General features: G+C 49.5%; 2 protein-coding genes across 2 annotated transcripts in view; both read left to right on the top strand.

Annotated features, from left to right (window-relative positions):
• Positions 1 to 320: 320 nt before the first annotated feature.
• LOC130133505 (cytochrome P450 11B, mitochondrial-like) lies at positions 321 to 7,079 on the top strand (the record flags this gene model as incomplete). Its single annotated transcript, XM_056302037.1, has 4 exons — positions 321 to 487; positions 3,804 to 3,882; positions 4,275 to 4,502; positions 6,952 to 7,079. Coding segments are annotated over 4 exons (585 nt in total), but the record flags the coding sequence as incomplete, so codon positions are not given.
• A 4,556-nt stretch (positions 7,080 to 11,635) lies between these two features.
• Positions 11,636 to 19,584, top strand: part of pklr (pyruvate kinase L/R) — a gene marked incomplete at its 3' end in the record, with an annotated part of 25,445 nt that continues 17,496 nt past the window's right edge. The window contains exons 1-2 of the mRNA XM_056302035.1: positions 11,636 to 11,835; positions 18,400 to 18,564. Coding sequence (XP_056158010.1) covers positions 11,832 to 11,835; positions 18,400 to 18,564 — 169 coding nt within the window. The remainder of the gene's footprint in view (positions 11,836 to 18,399; positions 18,565 to 19,584) is intronic.

The following is a 19,584-nucleotide window of genomic DNA, read 5'->3' as shown; positions in this document are numbered from 1 at the left end:
GCTGCCAGGGAAGAGGAGAAGAGGAAGGCCAAAGAGGAGGTTTATGGATGTGGTGAGAGAGGACATGCAGGTGGCTGGTGTGACAGAGGAAGATGCAGAGGACAGGAAGAGATGGAGACGGATGATCCGCTGTGGCGCCCCCTAACGGGAGCAGCCAAAAGTAGTAGTAGTAGTAGTAGTAGTAGATGTAGTAGTAGATATAGTAGTAGTAGATATAGTAGCAGAGAGAGATGATGTTCATAAGTCATGATTGTGTTGTTTTACCTCTCAGTCACAGAATGCATGTCCCACTGTAATCTCTGAGACGGTCGTCTCTCCAGACAGCGGTGCCCCTGCAGTTTGCCCTGTATGAACTCGGCCGTAACCCAGAGGTGCAGGAGACCATCAGGGAGCAGGTGAAGGCATCTTGGGCGCAGGCCGAAGGCAATCCTCAGAAAGCTCTGCAGGGGGTGCCGCTCCTGAAAGCCACAACCAAGGAGATCCTAAGGTACGAATGCAACACAATTGATAAAACGCGGCCCTCAAAAACGTTTCTTCAGTAATTAGACAACATCCAGTGGGGGCCATCTTTCACACAGGGGAATAGGAGATCAAGGGTCAAAATCTGGCTTTAGGTCCCTGTGACAGCAACCATCTGCCTTCCTCGTGTACTGCCGGCTCCTGTCGGGAGTTTTGTGTGTGTGTGTGTGTGTGTGTGTGTGTGTGTGTGTGTGTGTGTGTGTGTGTGTGTGTGTGTGTGTGTGTGTGTGTGTGTGTGTGTGTGTGTGTGTGTGTGTGTGTGTGTGTGTGTTCTCATAAAGGAAAAGACAAACCTCTCCATCTCATGGAAACAATAAGGTGTCATATTATCAGGGGGATCATAGTGGGGCGGGGGGGGGGGGCTACCAGGGGCCAGAAGGGAGGGGGGGTCTTGGGAAGCCTGGAAATTAAAAGTTTGTTTTGGTTTGTACATTTTGATTTCTAACTAATTAGTGTCATAACTTCAGTTAAAACTGGCTCAATACATCGGTTGAGGGACTTAAAGAAACAGTGGAGGCTCTCTGAGGCCCCTCTCGCCCCTTAAAAAAGCTGCAAAATGGTTTAGTCCGCCCCTCACGAGCATCTCTCAATGCAGCTCATCTAGTCCTGTCACGAGTGACTGCTGATACAAGCACAAGCAGAGTCATGTCTTTCCCAAAGAAGCAAGATCTGGGTTCCAGAAAAGAACAGAGAAAGAAAGGGAGAGGGAGAGAAGGCAGGATGAGGGAAAACAGCTGTTGAATAAGTTCTTCCAAAAGAAAGGTGAGCTAGAGCTTTTCAAAGAAAGGTGGCTAGCTAACTCCTTCTACCACGGCTAGGTAGCAGCTAGCTAGGTAGCTCTTTACTCCTACTACCTGAACACAGTAGGAGTTAGCTAGCTATGCTACCGCGTGTGTTACAGTACTAGCTAACTCTTAACTCCTACTATCTGAACACAGTAGGAGTTAGCTAGCTATGCTACTGTGTGTGTTACAGTACTAGCTAACTCTTAACTTCTACTACCTGAACGCAGTAGGAGTTAGCTAGCTAGCTACTGTGTGTGTTACAGTACTAGCTAACTCTTAACTCCTACTACCTGAACGCAGTAGGAGTTAGCTAGCTATGCTACTGCGTGTGTTACAGTACTAGCTAACTCTTAACTTCTACTACCTGAACGCAGTAGGAGTTAGCTGGCTAGCTACTGTGTGTGTTACAGTACTAGCTAACTCTTAACTTCTACTACCTGAACGCAGTAGGAGTTAGCTAGCTAGCTACTGCGTGTGTTACAGTACTAGCTAACTCTTAACTCCTACTACCTGAACACAGTAGGAGTTAGCTAGCTATGCTCCTGCGTGTGTTACAGTACTAGCTAACTCTTAACTCCTACTACCTGAACACAGTAGGAGTTAGCTAGCTGTGCTACTGCGTGTGTTACAGTACTAGCTAACTCTTAACTCCTACTATCTGAACACAGTAGGAGTTAGCTAGCTAGCTAGTACTGCACATACGCAGTAGCATACATTTATCAGCATCATAGCTACAGTGTCATATGAAATCATATCTATGAACGTTACCTAGCTTAACATGAAAGTCATGGCCCTCAGTTTCAGGAACAGCTAACGGGCTTTCGGCAAGTTAAAACTAGTTAAAACTACCTCAGATCAGCGATGTCCCAGGAGAGGCTGGACAGCCTGGCACGACTCTCAGCTGAAAGCCCCTCAGCAAAACAACTGGACTTTAACGAGCTAATCAATGGCTTTGCTAACAAGACGTCCCGCCAGCGGGCATTTACTGTGGGGTAAACATCATGGCTGTCAGCATCAGTACCCTAACATGCATCAAAGTTTGAAGTGATACTGTACATTTTTTCAATCACTGCAAGATCGTTACGTTAGGTTAAGATAGATTAATGTACTGTGATTGTAAATAATATACAGTATGCTAGAACTCAAACAAGTGACGCGTGAGAGACAAAAGAGGAAAGCGGTCCACAGGGACTGCTTCTAAAGCCGCTGGTCCTTCTAAAGCTGCTGGTCCTTCTAAAGCCACTGGTCCTTCTAAAGCCGCTGGTCCTTTTAAAGCCGCTGGTCCTTCTAAAGCTGCTGGTCCATCTAAAGCCACTGGTCCTTCTAAAGCCACTGGTCCTTCTAAAGCCACTGGTCCTTTTAAAGCTGCTGGTCCTTCTAAAGTCACTGGTCCTTCTAAAGCCACTGGTCCTTCTAAAGCCGCTGGTCCTTTTAAAGCTGCTGGTCCTTCTAAAGTTGCTGGTCCTTCTAAAGCCACTCGTCCTTCTAAAGCTGCTGGTCCTTCTAAAGCCGCTGGTCCTTCTAAAGTCGCTGGTCCTTCTAAAGCTGCTGGTCCTTCTAAAGCCGCTGGTCCTTCTAAAGTCGCTGGTCCTTCTAAAGCCGCTGGTCCTTTTAAAGCCGCTGGTCCTTCTAAAGCCGCTGGTCCTTTTAAAGCCACTGGTCCTTCTAAAGCCACTGGTCCTTCTAAAGTCGCTGGTCCTTCTAAAGCCACTGGTCCTTCTAAAGCCGCTGGTCCTTCTAAAGTCGCTGGTCCTTCTAAAGCCACTGGTCCTTTTAAAGCCACTGGTCCTTTTAAAGCCGCTGGTCCTTCTAAAGCCACTGGTCCTTCTAAAGCCACTCGTCCTTCTAAAGCCACTCGTCCTTCTAAAGCCGCTGGTCCTTCTAAAGCCGCTGGTCCTTCTAAAGCCGCTGGTCCTTCTAAAGCCGCTGGTCCTTTTAACGCTGCTGGTCCTTCTAAAGCCAATGGTCCTTCTAAAGCCGCTGGTCCTTCTAAAGCCGCTGGTCCTTCTAAAGCCGCTGGTCCTTTTAACGCTGCTGGTCCTTCTAAAGCTGCTGGTCCTTCTAAAGCTGCTGGTCCTTCTAAAGTTGCTGGTCCTTCTAAAGCTGCTGGTCCTTCTAAAGCTGCTGGTCCTTCTAAAGCCACTGGTCCTTCTAAAGCCACTGGTCCTTTTCAAGCTACATGCTTTCACTTCTTTCCTTCTCTACTGACATGGTGTCATGTTGCGTCTGACTGTGGCGGGCAGGCCGGGGCCCTTTAACCATGATGCCTTGGGGCCTGGTGCTGACTCGTTATGCTGCTGCTGAACAGTACAGCCCCTGAACAGCTGAGGTGGTGAACTGATCTCGAGTGATATGGTGTGATGGGACTTGGATGTGACACAATAAATACGTAGTTGGTAAAATCTAGCCTGCTCTGGTGCGTGTGTGTGTGTGTGTGTGTGTGTGTGTGTGTGTGTGTGTGTGTGTGTGTGTGTGTGTGTGTGTGTGTGTGTGTGTAAGATTATACCCAGTGGGAATAGCAGTGCAGCGTTATCCAGTCAGAGATATTATTCTTCAGAACTACCACATACCCGCTGGGGTAAGTCATCACACAAAAAACACGGCATGCAAACACACACATACACACACACACACACACACACACACACACACACACACACACACACACACACACACACACACACACACACACACACACACACACACATACACATGGCAGCTGCAGCTCTGACTCACTGAATCCACACCTGTACCGTTTTGTGTTTGTGTTTGAAGACCTGCTGCCGTTTTAAGTCTGGCCAGCTCCCGCTGCACCGCCCTGCCCCCTCACCTCCCCAGCTTTCTTTCCACCTCTAGTCAATAACAAAACCACTTTCTCATTTCCTCTTCTGTCGCCTCTCACTCCCCCCACCTACCCCTATACACCACCTACCTCCGTCTCTCCGCCTTACCTGCCCTCTCCACCCACAGACCATGGTCCAAGCGTGCCTGTACCCCTTAGGAAGGAGCCGGGAAGTGTTTGAGGATCCGCAGCGTTTTGACCCCAGCCGTTGGAGGAGCAGGCAGGCGCCGGGAGGGGGAGGAGGTGCAAGAGAAGGAGAGGAGAGCGCGTTTCGCTCCATTGCCTTCGGCTTCGGGGCGAGGCAGTGCATCGGCAGGAGGATCGCCGAGAACGAGATGCAGCTCTTACTGATGCACGTGAGTGATGGGAGAAAGAGAGTGAAGAGGGAAAGAAAAAAAGACATGAACTAGGAAAGGGAGGAGGAGACGCGGAGTTCAGATGCAGTGAGAAATGGACCGGGCCGGCCATCAGCGAAGTAAGCAGCCGCCTAAGCTGTGTTCAGACGTGAGGTGATGTATCGCTCACGTCGCTGATGTTGACAGCTTGTGGGTGTACTTCCTGCAAGCAGCTCCAGTTTGCTTACATCCTTTTAGTCGCTAAATATGTAATTCATCAATGTCAGCAGCCAACCCCCAAGCGTCACTCTTTTTGTTTTTATTAAAATAGTCCTGTAAAACCGGGAAACCACAAACTGTAACCATGGGCTTCCTGTCCAGTTTCTGCTTTAACAGGAAACTGAAAATTGGGAACCAAAAGTTGGTTTGTTGTTTCAGCATGGTAGCTAAGAAGTGAAACGCTTGTGTCTGATTGGCTATTGCCAAAGATCAGCATACAGTTGACCTCCTCCTGCGAGCTGACAACGGTGAACCTTCAATCCTGGTCCTGCTTGACTTAGCTGCTGCTTTTGACACTACTGGTCACTCCATCTTGGTTGAACATTTTAAAAGTGGGTTGGTATCTCGGGCTCTGCTCTCACTTGGCTCTCCTACTATCTATCTAGGAAGTTTCAGGTTTGCATAGACAACTTTGTGTCCTCAACTGGAGTTCTGCAGGGTTCAACCTTCATCCCATCCTTTTCTCGCTTTACATGCTACTTCTAGGCAACCTGGTTAGCCAGTTCAGTTGCGTCTCTCACCACTGCTATGCTGATGACATGCAGCTGTATTTTTCAGATAAACCAAACAATATGGGTAATATCGGTACCCTTCGTGACTGCCTGGCTGCTGTCAAGGAATGGATGACCCTCAATTTCCTTCCGCTCAATTCAGACCAAACCGAGGTTCTCCTTATTGGTCCTAATAAGTTTGTCTCAGAAGTGAAACCCTGTATCAGCGCCACCAATGTTAAACTCTCCTCAAGAAATCTGGGTGTGGTGTCCGGGTAGCATAGTGGTCTATTCCATTGCCTACCAACACGGGGATCCCCGGTTCGAATCCCTGTGTTACCTCCAGCTTGGTCGGGTGTCTCTACAGACACAATTGGCCGTGTCTGCGGGTGGGAAGCCGGATGTGGGTATGTGTCCTTATCACTGAACTAGCGCCTCCTCTGATCGGTCAGGGCGCCTGTTCAGGGGGGCGGGGGAACACGGGGCGGGGGATAGCGTGATCCTCCCATGCGCTACGTCCCCCTGGCAAAACTCCTCACTGTCAGGTGAAAAGAAGCAGCTGGCGACTCCACATGTATTGGAGGAGGTATGTGGTAGTCTGCAGCCCTCCCCGGATCAGCAGAGGGGGTGGAGCACTGACCTATATGGCTCGGAAGAGTGGGATAATTGGCCAAGTACAATTGGGGAGAAAAAGGGGAACCCCCCCCCAAAAAAGAAATCTGGGTGTAATCCTTGGCCAAACTCTGAACTTTGACCCACACATAAACAAGCTTGTGCAAACCAGCTTTTCCCAACCCTGGAACGTTGCAAAAATCAAATCAATCCTATCAACCAGAGATCTAGAATTACAAATCCATACCCTAATTTTGTCACGCCTTTGACTACTGCTCCTGTCTCAGCCAAGCAGCCCTGTCCCACCTGCAACTCGTGCAAAACGCTGCAGCCAGGCTACTAACCAATACCAATCGTAGAGCCCACATCACACCAATCCCCGCATCCCTTCATTGGCTCCCCGGAAAGTATAGACTTCAAGATACCGTTTGTCACATAGAAGGCCCTACATGGTCTGGCTCCTTTATACATTTCCCAACATTAGCATCTTTACTCCACCCCTAGGCCACTCAGATCTTCCAACCAGGGTGTCTTATTTATACTCCACTCGCTCCGCAAATCCAAGGGTGACTGTGCTTTTCCCGTCAGGGTGTCTGGAAAAGTCCCCCTGTTGGATCAGCTGAGTCTGTAAACCCCATCCGCATGGACTTACTGTCCCTGTAAAGGGGCTGTAATTGATACTTTTCTGCTTTTACCTCTATATGTATGTCGTTCATTTTCTGTATCTTGTGCAGCACTTTGTACCGTTGTTTTAAAAGGGGCTATATAAATAAACTCTTAATTCTTACTTACTCACCACCCCCCCCCAAATCGGGGGTTGGGGTCCAGAAAGGGGGGCCCCAAAACGTTTTGGGCCGCCCCTGACAATGGAGGATAGAGCAAAATGTTGACTGAGCTACGACACAAAGGAAGAAAAACAAACGGGCAATAGCGATGAAGAAGAGGAAGAAGAAGAAGAAGAAGGTTGAGCCCAACGACTGTTTAATCTAATGACATTTACTAGCTGTTTCTCTCCTCTGCTGTCCATTTCCAACCCCCCTGCTCTCGCCCCTTACCTCCCCCCCCCTCTCCTCCCGCTCGCTGTGCAGATCCTGCTGAGTTTCCGTCTCAGCGTGTCATCCTGTGAGGACATCGACACCACATACAGGTTCATCCTCCAGCCGGAGACTCCGCCACGCATCACCTTCAGCGAGCTTTGACCCCCCCTCCCCTCCCCCCCCCCCCCCAGATGCACGTTCACAAGGCACGCCAATTAATCACCTGCACTCAGTCGATTACCGGATCGTCCAGGTCTAGTAATGAGACGTCGCGATCACCGGACCTCCCAGTGTCTCACCACCTTATCAGTCCATCACGTGATCCTTTCCCCCAATAAACACGGTGGTCTTCTGGTTATTCCTGTCGTCTTGGTCTTCCTTGCACTGTCTCCCTTGCCACTAACACTAACACTACCGCGAGTGTCCGGCAGATGGCGCTGTAAAATTCCCACCAGCGCCGCCCTCCTCGTTTACCTGCTCAGCTCCACACCGCTCAGTCGCGGCCCGCCGCTTCCCGAACCCTGCAGGTTGGTGGTCCTCTTCCTAACACTTAGACAACATGACTTGCGTGTATACCACAGTGCGTCTTATACAGGGGTTACATTGTAACATTGTAACATTGTTACATTGTTGCGTTACGGCACAAGTCTTGTGTTTTTTATTATTATCCTCCTCCCGGCTTCTTTCTCACGAGTCTCTCTTACAGCGGTCCGACCTCCTTTGCCGTTTGCGTTTATCGGCCCGCAGGTTATCGATCCGTCCGCACGGCTCTTTCTCCCCTGACAGACCGGCCCAGGAGCGGAGCCGGCGGAGGGGCCTTCCGCCGGGCGAGGCAACGCTTTCATAGCGGTGGGCCGTGTGAGGGTTCCGATGTGAGGGAGGTGCAGTTAACGAAGGATTTGATAACGGAGGACCGCATGATCAAAGCTGGCCTGGCCATCTATTGACATGTGCTTGTGTTCTCTGGTTTGAACGCCGTCAGGTTGGACATGTTTAATTTGTTATAATCGCATGAATGTGATCGAGTCCTAACGTAGACCGGCTGAGCCGTGGCCCCCCGTCGGGTGATCGTTTATTGGCCGATGACGTCACCCCAGGTGTGTCTTCTGCAGGGCAGTGGCGCCGCCGCGGAAATCCTCTGTAGTCAGCCCAGGGTTCAAAGGTCTGTCTGTGCTCTGGCTACTCATTTACACCCCCCCCCCCTCTCTCTCTCGAGAGAGAGAGAGAGAGAGAGATTGTTTGCATGGGTGTGCAAGTGCACATGGATCCTCCTCGAATCTAAAAATTTGGAACCTGCAAGTTTGCACGAAGTGGTTCAAATTTGATGAAAAACAGACCTTAAAAAGTTTGGGGATCGGACAAAATGTCTGTATGGAAAAACACGCAATATACACACACAATGCTGGGAAATGTAGTTTATCCATGCGGATGCACATCTGACAACACGTCGAATGTTGTCGGATGTGCAGTGTCACGTGGTTTGATTGGCTGTTGTCTAGAACAGTGGTTCTCAACCTTTTTGGGGTGCTGGACCCCCTGCGTATTTTTGATCTACCCTGAGGACCCCTCCACCTGATCTTGGGGGGGGGGGTTGCAATTTGATAGAAACAGTAGAAACTGCATTTTAAATTGCATTATAGCATTTATTCACTCTTTGGGGCGAAAATAAGAGCTTTCAGTTGTAACTTAGATATAGTTAACAAACAGAATTCTTATGCAGTAACTTTCAGATATATGTAACAAAACAGAATATGTATTCAGTAACTTTCAGATATATGTAACAAAACAGAATATGTATTCAGTAACTTTCAGATATATGTAACAAAACAGAATATGTATTCAGTAACTTTCAGATATATGTAACAAAACAGAATATGTATTCAGTAACTTTCAGATATATGTAACAAAACAGAATATGTATTCAGTAACTTTCAGATATATGTAACAAAACAGAATATGTATTCAGTAACTTTCAGATATATGTAACAAAACAGAATATGTATTCAGTAACTTTCAGATATATGTAACAAAACAGAATATGTATTCAGTAACTTTCAGATATATGTAACAAAACAGAATATGTATTCAGTAACTTTCAGATATATGTAACAACAGAATATGTATTCAGTAACTTTCAGATATATGTAACAAAACAGAATATGTATGCAGTAACTTTCAGATACTATATGTAACAAAACAGAATATGTATGCAGTAACTTTCAGATATATGTAACAACACAGAATATGTATTCAGTAACTTTCAGATATATGTAACAACAGAATATGTATTCAGTAACTTTTAACAATGCAAACGGGAGCGAGATCTCTTATTAAAATACAATAAATTACACTTGTGAAACAGATGTAACTAGAGAAAAAAGTCCTGTTACCCTTTATAGCTTAGGTAGATAAAGGTCTCAGTCACATTTGAGTAAAATAATCCTATTTCTATAAATGTCATAGGATCTTTTTTTTAAAGATATTTTATTTTCACTGACCCCTTGCAATTACACCACGGACCACTAGGGGTCCGCGGAGCCCCGGTTGAGAAACACTGGTCTAGAATAATCCTCAGCTGCGGAGTGATAGACCCGTAGCCTTGTTAACTGTTATGCCCCTTTTCCACTACATGGTACCGGCTCGGCTCGGCTCGGCTCGGCTCAACTCGACTCGACTCGCCCTTTTTTCGTTTTCCGTCACTGGAAAGTTCCGGCATCTTGGTAACCGTTGCCTCTTTTCTGGTACCGCCTTTGTCGCGGTTCCAAAAAAACTACCGCGGGAACCAAAATCAATGCGGACCTCTGATTGGTCAGAGAAACGTGTCTTGCGTCATCAATGCGCGCATGGGATATCACCCGGCATTTTTAAACGGTAGAGGCTGGTTCCCGTCGATGCAGAGAACGGTCAACTGAGCATGCGCAAGTACTCGTCGCCTCCGTTGTTTGGGTAGGTTAGGGTTAGGGCGGGGTTAGGGTTAAAGTCGGCTAATCAGACGCAGAGTAGGGGGCGGGGCTTCCTAGAATCCCAGCGCCTGGATGCTACGCGGGGCGTGTGGAGGCGTGGTAGAGGCATTTCGCGCATGCTCAGTTGACCGTTCTCTACTCCATCTCCGGTCTCTGCATCGACGGGAACTAGCCTCTACCGTTTTTAAATGGTTGACGCCCGACGCAACGGGGCGTCGGCACGGAAGTGGCCCTGATTGGCTGCGCGGAACGTCGACGCGCACCGACTTGACAAACAGACGATGCGCAGTGAAGCGTTCAGCTAGCTAGCTCACACCGGACCTCAACGCTGCCACGTCGTACTGTAACGATAGCTAAAGTTAGCACTTGCTAACAATGGAAATTCAAAAGGAGTTTAACCCCTGACCAACAACCAATCACGTCTACTTCCGTGCCTACACGCCGTTGGATCTAGCGTCAACCTTTTGGAATAGCGAGGCGGTCGAAGCGGAGCATCCTAAAAGTACTGTAACGTGCACGGATAAGTATTTTTGGCCCCTTTAGTCGACTGGTTAACGTAGTCGTCCGCGGTGCGGGAGACCCGGGTTCGCGTCCCTGCTGCGGCGCTTCACGGCTGCGCCCCCCCCCCCGGATTCGCTACAGTGGTGTCAGAAGTGGGATGGTGACACCGTGAGGCCATCGGAAGTGCGTGCGCCCAGAGGCGTGGGGGAGATACCCAGACAGCATCCGGATGTGGGCCACTTCAGGCAGTGATGCGGCACTGGTGGCCTTCTTCTGGCCCTGACAAAATGGATGTGAGCCTGAAGTGGCCCACATGTATGATAGCAAATATGGCCCAAATATGCCACATCAAATGTGGGCCTTTTTTGGCAAAGATGCGGTGCTCTGGGCAACATGTGATCTGGATGTGACCCTGAAGTGCCCCGTGTGGTAAATGGTGAATATGGCCCAAATATCACCAAACAAATATGGCCACCTTTGGCAAATATGTGACACATGCAGCACTGCTATGGCTTGGTTCTGGCCCAGATCTGGCAAACAGGAGCGGACCACCCAGGTGCCATCATTCCACGCGGTATGTGGGCCGGATGAAAGTGTCGGGTGTGGGACGGGTCCGGGCCACAGCAGTTCTGCTATCTGGGTGTGTTGGAGCGCATCTTGAGGGCTGTAAAAAGGATGACACTTTAAAACAGTAAATGTTTAAGCCCCTTTGCACCTGCAGTAAAACCTTTCACCTGTAGCTCAACCTTCTTCAGAAGTCAAATAGGCTTCCAGAGCAAGGCTCATCTATGACCAAGTGTGGCATCCAAAGTGAGGGAGGAAAAAAACCACGCATCTGCTTGGCGTGCCACCGTCTCACCGGATCTCCCGCTCGCTGTCTATTTTCAATCTACGTCCGCTCTCCGTCAGAGCTGAAGTTAAGGCGGTGTTTGATTCGCCCGTTCTCCAGTGGGTGACATACTCGGTGACACCCTGAAGTGGGCGACAGGGACGGGATGAGTGGAATGAATCGGTGACGTTGAAGCACATGAATTCATTTTATCGTCCACAAGTGGCCCGGTTGTGCTCTGATCCCCACCTCCACTCCTCCACCTCTAATCACCCATCAGCGGCATGAAGTGGGCACGCTCCAACGTGGTGTGAGGGGGTGGGGAGATGAGGGGCCAGCGGAGGGGTCGGACGTAAAAAAAACAAAGAGGGAGGGAGGGAGGGAGGGAGGGAGAGCGACAGAGAGAGAGAGAGAAGTTAAACAAAAGTGGGGAGATTGAGCACAGTGTGTCATAATGACAGGAAGGTGGCCTCAGCTTTGTCAAAAGGACGACGTGTAAACTTTACGGTGTAAACTTTACGGTGTAAACTTTACAGTGGACAGGTTTTGCAGCCGTAGCAGCGCAGCAGAAAGGAAGTGGCCAGTGGATTGTCTGCTCCCGTTGCCGAAAGGTTTGTGCAGAAGGGCGCTTGGTCAAAATGGGTAAGTGCGCCATGTTGCATTACAGACGAAGTAGTGCAGTAAGTTGTGTCTCTCTGTGTGTCATCAGACTCAGCCGGTTAACACTTTAGAGGTGACTTTGTAGTCTCTGCCGATCTGTGATTAAAAATTAACCAAGTTGTGGGAGTTGAGGGGGTTGATAAAGCTGAGCGCTGTAGGAGTCGGCCCGGGTTGAGTCACAGAGGCTCCCCGGGTGTCCATAATGTGGTGCGTTTCGGTGCAGGTACCTGCGATTTGTCCGTTTCCTCCCGTTTAATTAAACAGCGCAGCCCCACGAGCGGTCACGCGACACTGCATTATTCATCCATGCAGACTGCTCGGTTACACTTTTTTAACTTGTGGTTTGGATAATACCCCACAGGGGAGTTGATGCTTTTTGGGCTTAGGTGTGGAGTCATGACTGGAGAGAGTTCTCAGTCATCCCCCCTTCAACCTTGGGTTCACTGACCAATCACATAGACACACCCACCCACCCACACACACACCCACACTGACCTCTGCTCATGTGAGAGGTAACCCAGAGTAACGTGTCTATATTCCTGGTGTATTGTGGCCCCTCCTCAGCCCTACACCTCCTTCCTGGTGTATTGTGGCCCTCCCCCTCAGCCCTACACCTCCTTCCTGGGCTACATGGGGTCATATAGGCTGTGCACTGAGTGACATGTTGCAACACCACTGCCTCTGAACCAGTCTGCCTTATTGTTAGTCAGCTTGGCTCTTACAGGTATGTGTGTGTGTGTGCGTGTGTGTGTATGTGCATGCAGGTGTGTATTTGCAGGGAACTGTGTGCATGTGTGTATGTATGTATACGTGTGTACATGCATGCATGCAGGTAAATGCAAACGTGCATGCATGCAGGTTTGTGATTGCAGGTAACTTTGTGTGCACATGTGTGTGTGTGTGTATGTAAACGTGCATGCATGCACGTTTGCAGGTAAGTGTGTGTGTGTGTGTGTGTGTGTGTGTGTGTGTGTGCGCGTGTGCGTGCATGTGTGTGCGTGTACTCTGGGATGTGTCAGAGATCTCAGTGGGACATTTAATGATGTGTGCAGCAGAGCAGCAGAACTGGGTCACAGGGAGGTGGTGAGAGAGACAGAGGGAGACAGAGAGGGAGCGAGATAGAGGGAGAGAGACAGACAGAGAGAGAGAGAGAGACAGACAGAGAGGAGGAGAAGAGAAGACACTGACAGCTCTAGAGATCTGGATAAAGTCATCCACATTCACAACCTGCTGCCTCCCATCCACCATGTTCCTCCTCTGGCCTGTCAGCTTTGTCCTCCGTTTCTCTCCGTTCGTCCCAGAGGTCTGCGTCGGAGGAGCTCGCTTAAGAAAAAGTAAAAAACCAGTTCTGAACAGAAGACCTCGTTACTAAAACCCCATTACTCTGGTATTTATAGTGGGATAAATGAGATTTAATGGGTAATTTGGAGACGCAGACGCAGGAGGCAGGGAGGTGTACCTGAGGTAAGTTGTTGTTCCCTCCCAAAATAGACGGACATTAAACTCCTCATTTACTGTCAGCCGGCCTCCTTCCATCTCCTCTCCTCTCACCTCCTCGCTCCCGCTGAGCTGTCAGCATTGACCTTGTCGGTGTGGCTCTGTGGTCGTCTCCTCCTCTCATCTCCTCCTCCCATCTGCTCCTCCCTCACCCTCTCTGTGGTGGGAGAAAACCGCGGGCTCGCCTGACTGTGACATGCTGTAAGATGAATGCATTTGAGTCCAGCACTTAGTCGGGTACAAAGTCCTTTACATGAAACTCGATATGCTAATGGGTGTTCAGCACTTGCAGGCTTTACAGGGCCGTGATGGACCGGTGAGTCCGGTCTCACCAATCTGCATACAAATAACACCATATTACACTTCCGCCCTGCGTGCAACGCATACGCCAAAATCCCGTTTTGTGTGCAGGTGATACGCTGACCCCTTCCCTGCACGGACCTCCACAACCAGGCAGAGAAGGGACACAGTCTTCTTTATAATTAAATCATGGTATTAACATAGTATTTTAGTTATTTTATTAACCCTAAACCTGACCCTAACCCTGACCTAACCCTGACCCTGACTCTAACTCTGACCCTAACCCTGACCCTTACCCTAACCCTGACCCTGACCTAACCCTGACCCTGACTCTAACTCTGACCCTAACCCTGACCCTGATCCTAACCCTGACCCTAACCCTAAACCTGACCCTTATCCTAACCCTAACTCCAACCCTAACCCTAACCCTAAACCTGACCCTAACCTTAAACCTGACCCTAAACCTGACTCTGATCCTAATCCTAACCCTGACCCTAACTGTAACCCTAACCCTGATCCTGATCCTAATCCTAACCCTGTCCCTGATCCTAACCCTGACCCTGACCCTAACCATAACCCTGACTCTAACCCTAACTCTAACCCTAACCCTAACCCTGACCCTAACCCTGGTCGTGGATGCCCGCGCTTCAGGTGAACTGGGTGAACTGAGACTTGCTGGTGACGTCATGACCATTCAAGGTGATGTGTGGTATCTGGATGCATCAGCTCTCCACAGAAGTTAATGGAAAGGACTGGCGAATCAGCTGCACACAAAACTGGATGTTGGCGTATGTATTGCACGTGAAGTGTAACATGGTGTTGTTTGTGCGCAGATTGGTGAGACCGGGTTGACTTGTGTTAAGTGGGGGCGGACATGAATGCTACCGAGCTGTCTATCATGCCAACTGGGGTGTTGATTTTTCTTGAACAGAGGGCGCTTAAAATATCTGCAATGTTGAAGATGGTGGATTCTCACAAGGTTAAGTTAAATTTTACCAGGGGTAAAATTATCGGCCAATAACCGCTCAGAAGCGTGTCGTCGTTACTGGGACAGTCTTCGGTTTTGTGGTGACACGTGGCTTGTGTACCGATGGCGATGGCAGACGTTGATGGAACGTGCCTGCAAAGCGGCGTAGGCACTTCTGACCTTTGCAAGAAAACTGGTTTCTGACTCACGGCGGCTGTGCTACAGTCACTGTTCTACACGGACGGCCTCACGAGTCCACCTGCTGCAGAACAACTGCACGAGCAGCTGTCTGGAGATGTTGTGCCAAAATAAATGTCTCTCCACCTGCCACCCAATGACTGCTGGGATAGGCTCCAGCATCCCCGCGACCCCGATTTGGATAAGCGGCTTGGATAATGGATGGATGGATGGATGGATGGATAGATGTTTTCGCCATTTAAGTCGAAGTAATTTGTGCTCCTCTCCTTCAGTCACTGCGGACACATGGAAACTGTAGTTTTTAGGGATACATTAGGGAAGATGGGGCGTCTGTATGGCGTGGCAGTCGATTCCGTTGCCCACCAACACTGGGATCACTGCACATGTTTAGATTTTCCTGCTGTTTACAGCAGAAATCCAAATTTGCGTTTTGACAACGAGGCTGTCGCGTTCGAATGCTGTCAGACTGCACATGGAGGTGAAGGAGGTGAAGGAGTTGCTCTTCAGATTATTTAGAGCGTTTTTCCAAGGAAGAGTCATTTTAAGAAGCAGGATCGAGTGTGAAGCATCAGAATCGCTGCCAAAGGGCTCAGACTCCTGAAGTTGTGCGTGGTGCATTTTGTGTGGCTGAAGACTTCAGGCGGGGAGGTGACGGGGTTCATCCCCTTCTCAACAACCACGGACGGGATCCAGCAAACATACTTTGGGGTGCTGTCCGTTCTTTTGGGTTGAGTGTCTGCTATAGGTGAAGGAAAGGGTTCGCCTCCCCCCATTTTTTTTGGGGGGGGTGGGGTTGGTTGCCCCTTTTTATCCCCAATTGTACTTGGCCAATTACCCCACTCTTTTGAGCCGTCCCGGTCTCTGCTCCACCCCCTCTGCCGATCCGGGGAGGGCTGCAGACATGCCTCCTCCCATACATGTGGAGTCGCCAGCCGCTTCTTTTCACCTGACAGTGAGGAGTTTCACCAGGGGGACGTAGCGCGTGGGAGGATCACGCTATTCCCCCAGTTTCCCCTCCCCCTGAACAGACGCCCCGACCGACCAGAGGAGGCGCTAGTGCAGCGACCAGGACACATACCCACACCAGGCTTCCCACCCTCAGACACGGTCAATTGTGTCTGTAGGGATGCCCGACCAAGCCGGAGCTAACACGGGGATTCGAACCGGTGATCCCCATGTTGGTAGGTAACAGAACAGATTGCTATGCTACCCGGATGCCCAGCTTTCCAACTTTTAAGATACCAATCGATCTATAACCACCCTTCAGATGGTGATCCTATTCTCACCCAGACAGCATCCGGATGTGGGCTGCTTCAAGCGATGATGTGGCGCTGATGGTCTTTTTCTGGCCCTGACAAAATGGATGTGAGCCTGAAGTGGCCCACATGTATGACAGCAAATATGGCCCAAATATGACAAATCAAATGTGGGCCTTTTTTTGGCAAAGATGCGGTGCTCTGGGCAACATGTAATCTGGATGTGACCCTGAAGTGCCCCGTGTGGTAAATGGTGAATATGGCCCAAATATCACAAAACAAATATGGCCACCTTTGGCAAATATGTGGCACATGCAGCGTTGCTATGGCTTGGTTCTGGCCCAGATCTGGCAAACAGGAGCGGATCGCCCAAGTGCCATCATTCCACGTGGTATGTGGGCCGGGTGAAGTGTCGGGTGTTGGACGGGTCCGGGCCACAGCAGTTCTGCTATCTGGGATCCACATCCCAAAAACTACCGCCATTCTTTGTGGTAACAAGGCTTTCTGCCCTCCTGCCCCTTGGGCCGTGTAACAGCCCCCCGCCCCCGTCGCCCTGAGGTCTTGTGGTTTTCACGGCTTATTTGTCGTAACGTTATTCTGCTGCCGCATTGCCCCACGAGATCCTTTTGCTGCGCCCTTCACTTTATTGTTCATTCTGGGAAGCGAGCTCGAGCTGTGGAAAGGCACCACATGGGTGGAGCCTGTTGTGATCATCATTCGCTGCACGCGGGGTCATAACGGGGGACCAGTCCTGAGGGTCTGCAGCTAACGTGCATGCTGCACCCTGTTCATGAGGCAGAAAGATGCTGATGCTGATGGCGCCGCTGCATCGCCCATGGTAACGGATGTGCACAGCTCGTAGCCATAGCGATCCGTGACGTCACACGCCCGTTTCCTGCATGCCGTGAAAATGGCGGAAGTGAATCAGTTCCTTGCCATACGGACCCTGAACGGTCCAGTGTGTGACAAGACCACGTGCTGTTTTAATTTTGAAGCACGCAGCTTGTCATTAGTGCAAGAAACACGGAAGTCATTTTACTGTGTGTGTGTGTGCGTGTGTGCATGTGCGTGCGTGCGTATGCAGATCTTGTGTAATGATCAGGCTTCGCTGTGTCTTTTCAAATGTCAACCTCGGCTTTACACAGCAGAGATCTGCTGCTGTCTCACAGCCCCTCTGCTTACTACGCTGAATGTCAGCGTGTGGCATGTAAACCCCCACGCCACCCTACCCCACCCCCCACCGCCACCACTCTCCCTTTCCTTAATGTCAGGATGTTATCCCTCGTGGGGACTGCGCTCCACCAAAAAGCCACCCCGCAGGTGGTTTGTACAAGCAGCTTATTACCACCTGTAGTGAGGCTTTCAGCTACTTCCTGGCGGTCCTGCGTAGCTATACTACGTCACTTCCCCTGTAACAATAAGCACCTCCTGCCATAAGCTCTCGTGAGAAGGAATATTAATAAAAGCAAAGTTTAACGTCACATAGCGGTTATAACGTCCACACTAGCTGACTTGCTAACTGTTGGCTAACGTTAAGTTAGCTCTTATGACGTCATTCATAGTAAACGTGCTGCCAATAGCAATCTTACTTACTGTACTAGACGGAGAAACTACACAAAAACACACTGACTACATGTTCTATTGTTCTCACATTGTTTTAAAAACCCACAATGCACAGAGGCGAAAAGTATGTGTGGCATATCTTATGCCGCCGCTAGGGGGCACTAATTTAGGAAACGCTGCTGTGGGTCGTATTGGAGGACAAACGACCTCTGCGGTCGTCTGGGTTGGAGGACTTGTTGAAATGTATTGTCGTGTGGTGGGGACAGAGACAATGCAGTCAACACACAAGGGCAACAAGTCCTCCAACCTATACGACCACAGAGGTCGTTTGTCCTCCAATACGACCCACAGCAGCGTTTCCTAAATTAGCGCCCCTACCGGCGGCAGGAGATATGACACAGATACTTTTTGCCTCTGTGCGTTGTGGGTTTTTAAAACAGCAACGATAGCTTATGGAAGGAGACGCTTACTGTGACAGGGAAGGTGGCGTATTATAATTACACAGGACCGCCAGGAAGTCGCTTAAAACCTCACTGCGGGTCGTAATAAGCTGCTTGTACAAGCCACCTACGGGGCGGCTTTTTGGCGGACGACAGTCTCGTATATTTGAATGTTTTGCTGTACATCATCGTATTTGTCTGCACCCTCGATCACGAATGCATATACTATTTGTAGTCTTGTAGATTTGAAGCCAGCAGCTCTTGTGAGTTTGGTGTCACCCGAGGCCTCACCCAGACATCTACACCCATCTGTCCCCATCTACAGCTTACATCAGGCGCTACTCAGACTTGATGACGCTGCCGGACTCCTTCATCCAGCGCCAGCAGCTGGACGCCAGCATGGCCGACACGTTCCTGGAGCACCTCTGCTTGCTGAACATCGACCAGGAGCCAATCACAGCCCGCAACACCAACATCGTCTGCACCATCGGTGGGTGTGGCGACCAGTCAACCAGCCAATGACTAGTCTGTTTTTGTTTTTTGTTGTTGTGGGGGGTCGGGGGGGGGTGTCTCTCCTCTGTGGACAGTGGGGTTGGAGGTTTGAGTGACAGATACAGGACTCTGCTTTCCCACTCCACGTTTGTTAAAGTCACAGCCAATTCTCTGTAAAATATTCACGCAAAACAAAAACACGTCGAGACTAAAACTCACTCCCGCAGGGAATGTAAAGTTACCCTCAGGGAATGTAAAGTTACTCACAGGGAATGTAAAGTTACCCACAGGGAATGTAAAGTTACCCACAGGGAGTGTAAAGTTACCCACAGGGAATGTAAAGTTACCCACAGGGAATGTAAAGTTACCCTCAGGGAATGTAAAGTTACCCTCAGGGAATGTAAAGTTACTCACAGGGAATGTAAAGTTACCCACAGGGAATGTAAAGTTACCCACAGGGAGTGTAAAGTTACCCACAGGGAGTGTAAAGTTACCCACAGGGAATGTAAAGTTACCCACAGGGAATGTAAAGTTACCCACAGTGAATGTAAAGTTACCCGCAGGGAATGTAAAGTTACCTGCAGGGAATGTAAAGTTACTCACAGGGAATGTAAAGTTACCCACAGGGAATGTAAAGTTACCCACAGGGAATGTAAAGTTACCCGCAGGGAATGTAAAGTTACCCACAGGGAATGTAAAGTTACCTGCAGGGAATGTAAAGTTACCCACAGGGAATGTAAAGTTACCCACAGGGAATGTAAAGTTACCCACATGGAATGTGAAGTTACCCGCAGGGAGTGTAAAGTTACCCACAGGGAGTGTAAAGTTACCCGCAGGGAGTGTAAAGTTACCCGCAGGGAATGTAAAGTTACCCACAGGGAGTGTAAAGTTACCCGCAGGGAGTGTAAAGTTACCTGCAGGGAGTGTAAAGTTACCCACAGGGAGTGTAAAGTTACCCACAGGGAATGTAAAGTTACCCACAGGGAATGTAAAGTTACCCGCAGGGAATGTGAAGTTA

The sequence above is a fragment of the Lampris incognitus genome, unplaced genomic scaffold (assembly GCF_029633865.1).
Source record: "Lampris incognitus isolate fLamInc1 unplaced genomic scaffold, fLamInc1.hap2 scaffold_377, whole genome shotgun sequence".
Classification (NCBI taxonomy): domain Eukaryota; kingdom Metazoa; phylum Chordata; class Actinopteri; order Lampriformes; family Lampridae; genus Lampris; species Lampris incognitus.
Note: the sequence above shows the minus strand (reverse complement) of the source record. Positions and strands in the feature narration are given on the sequence as shown.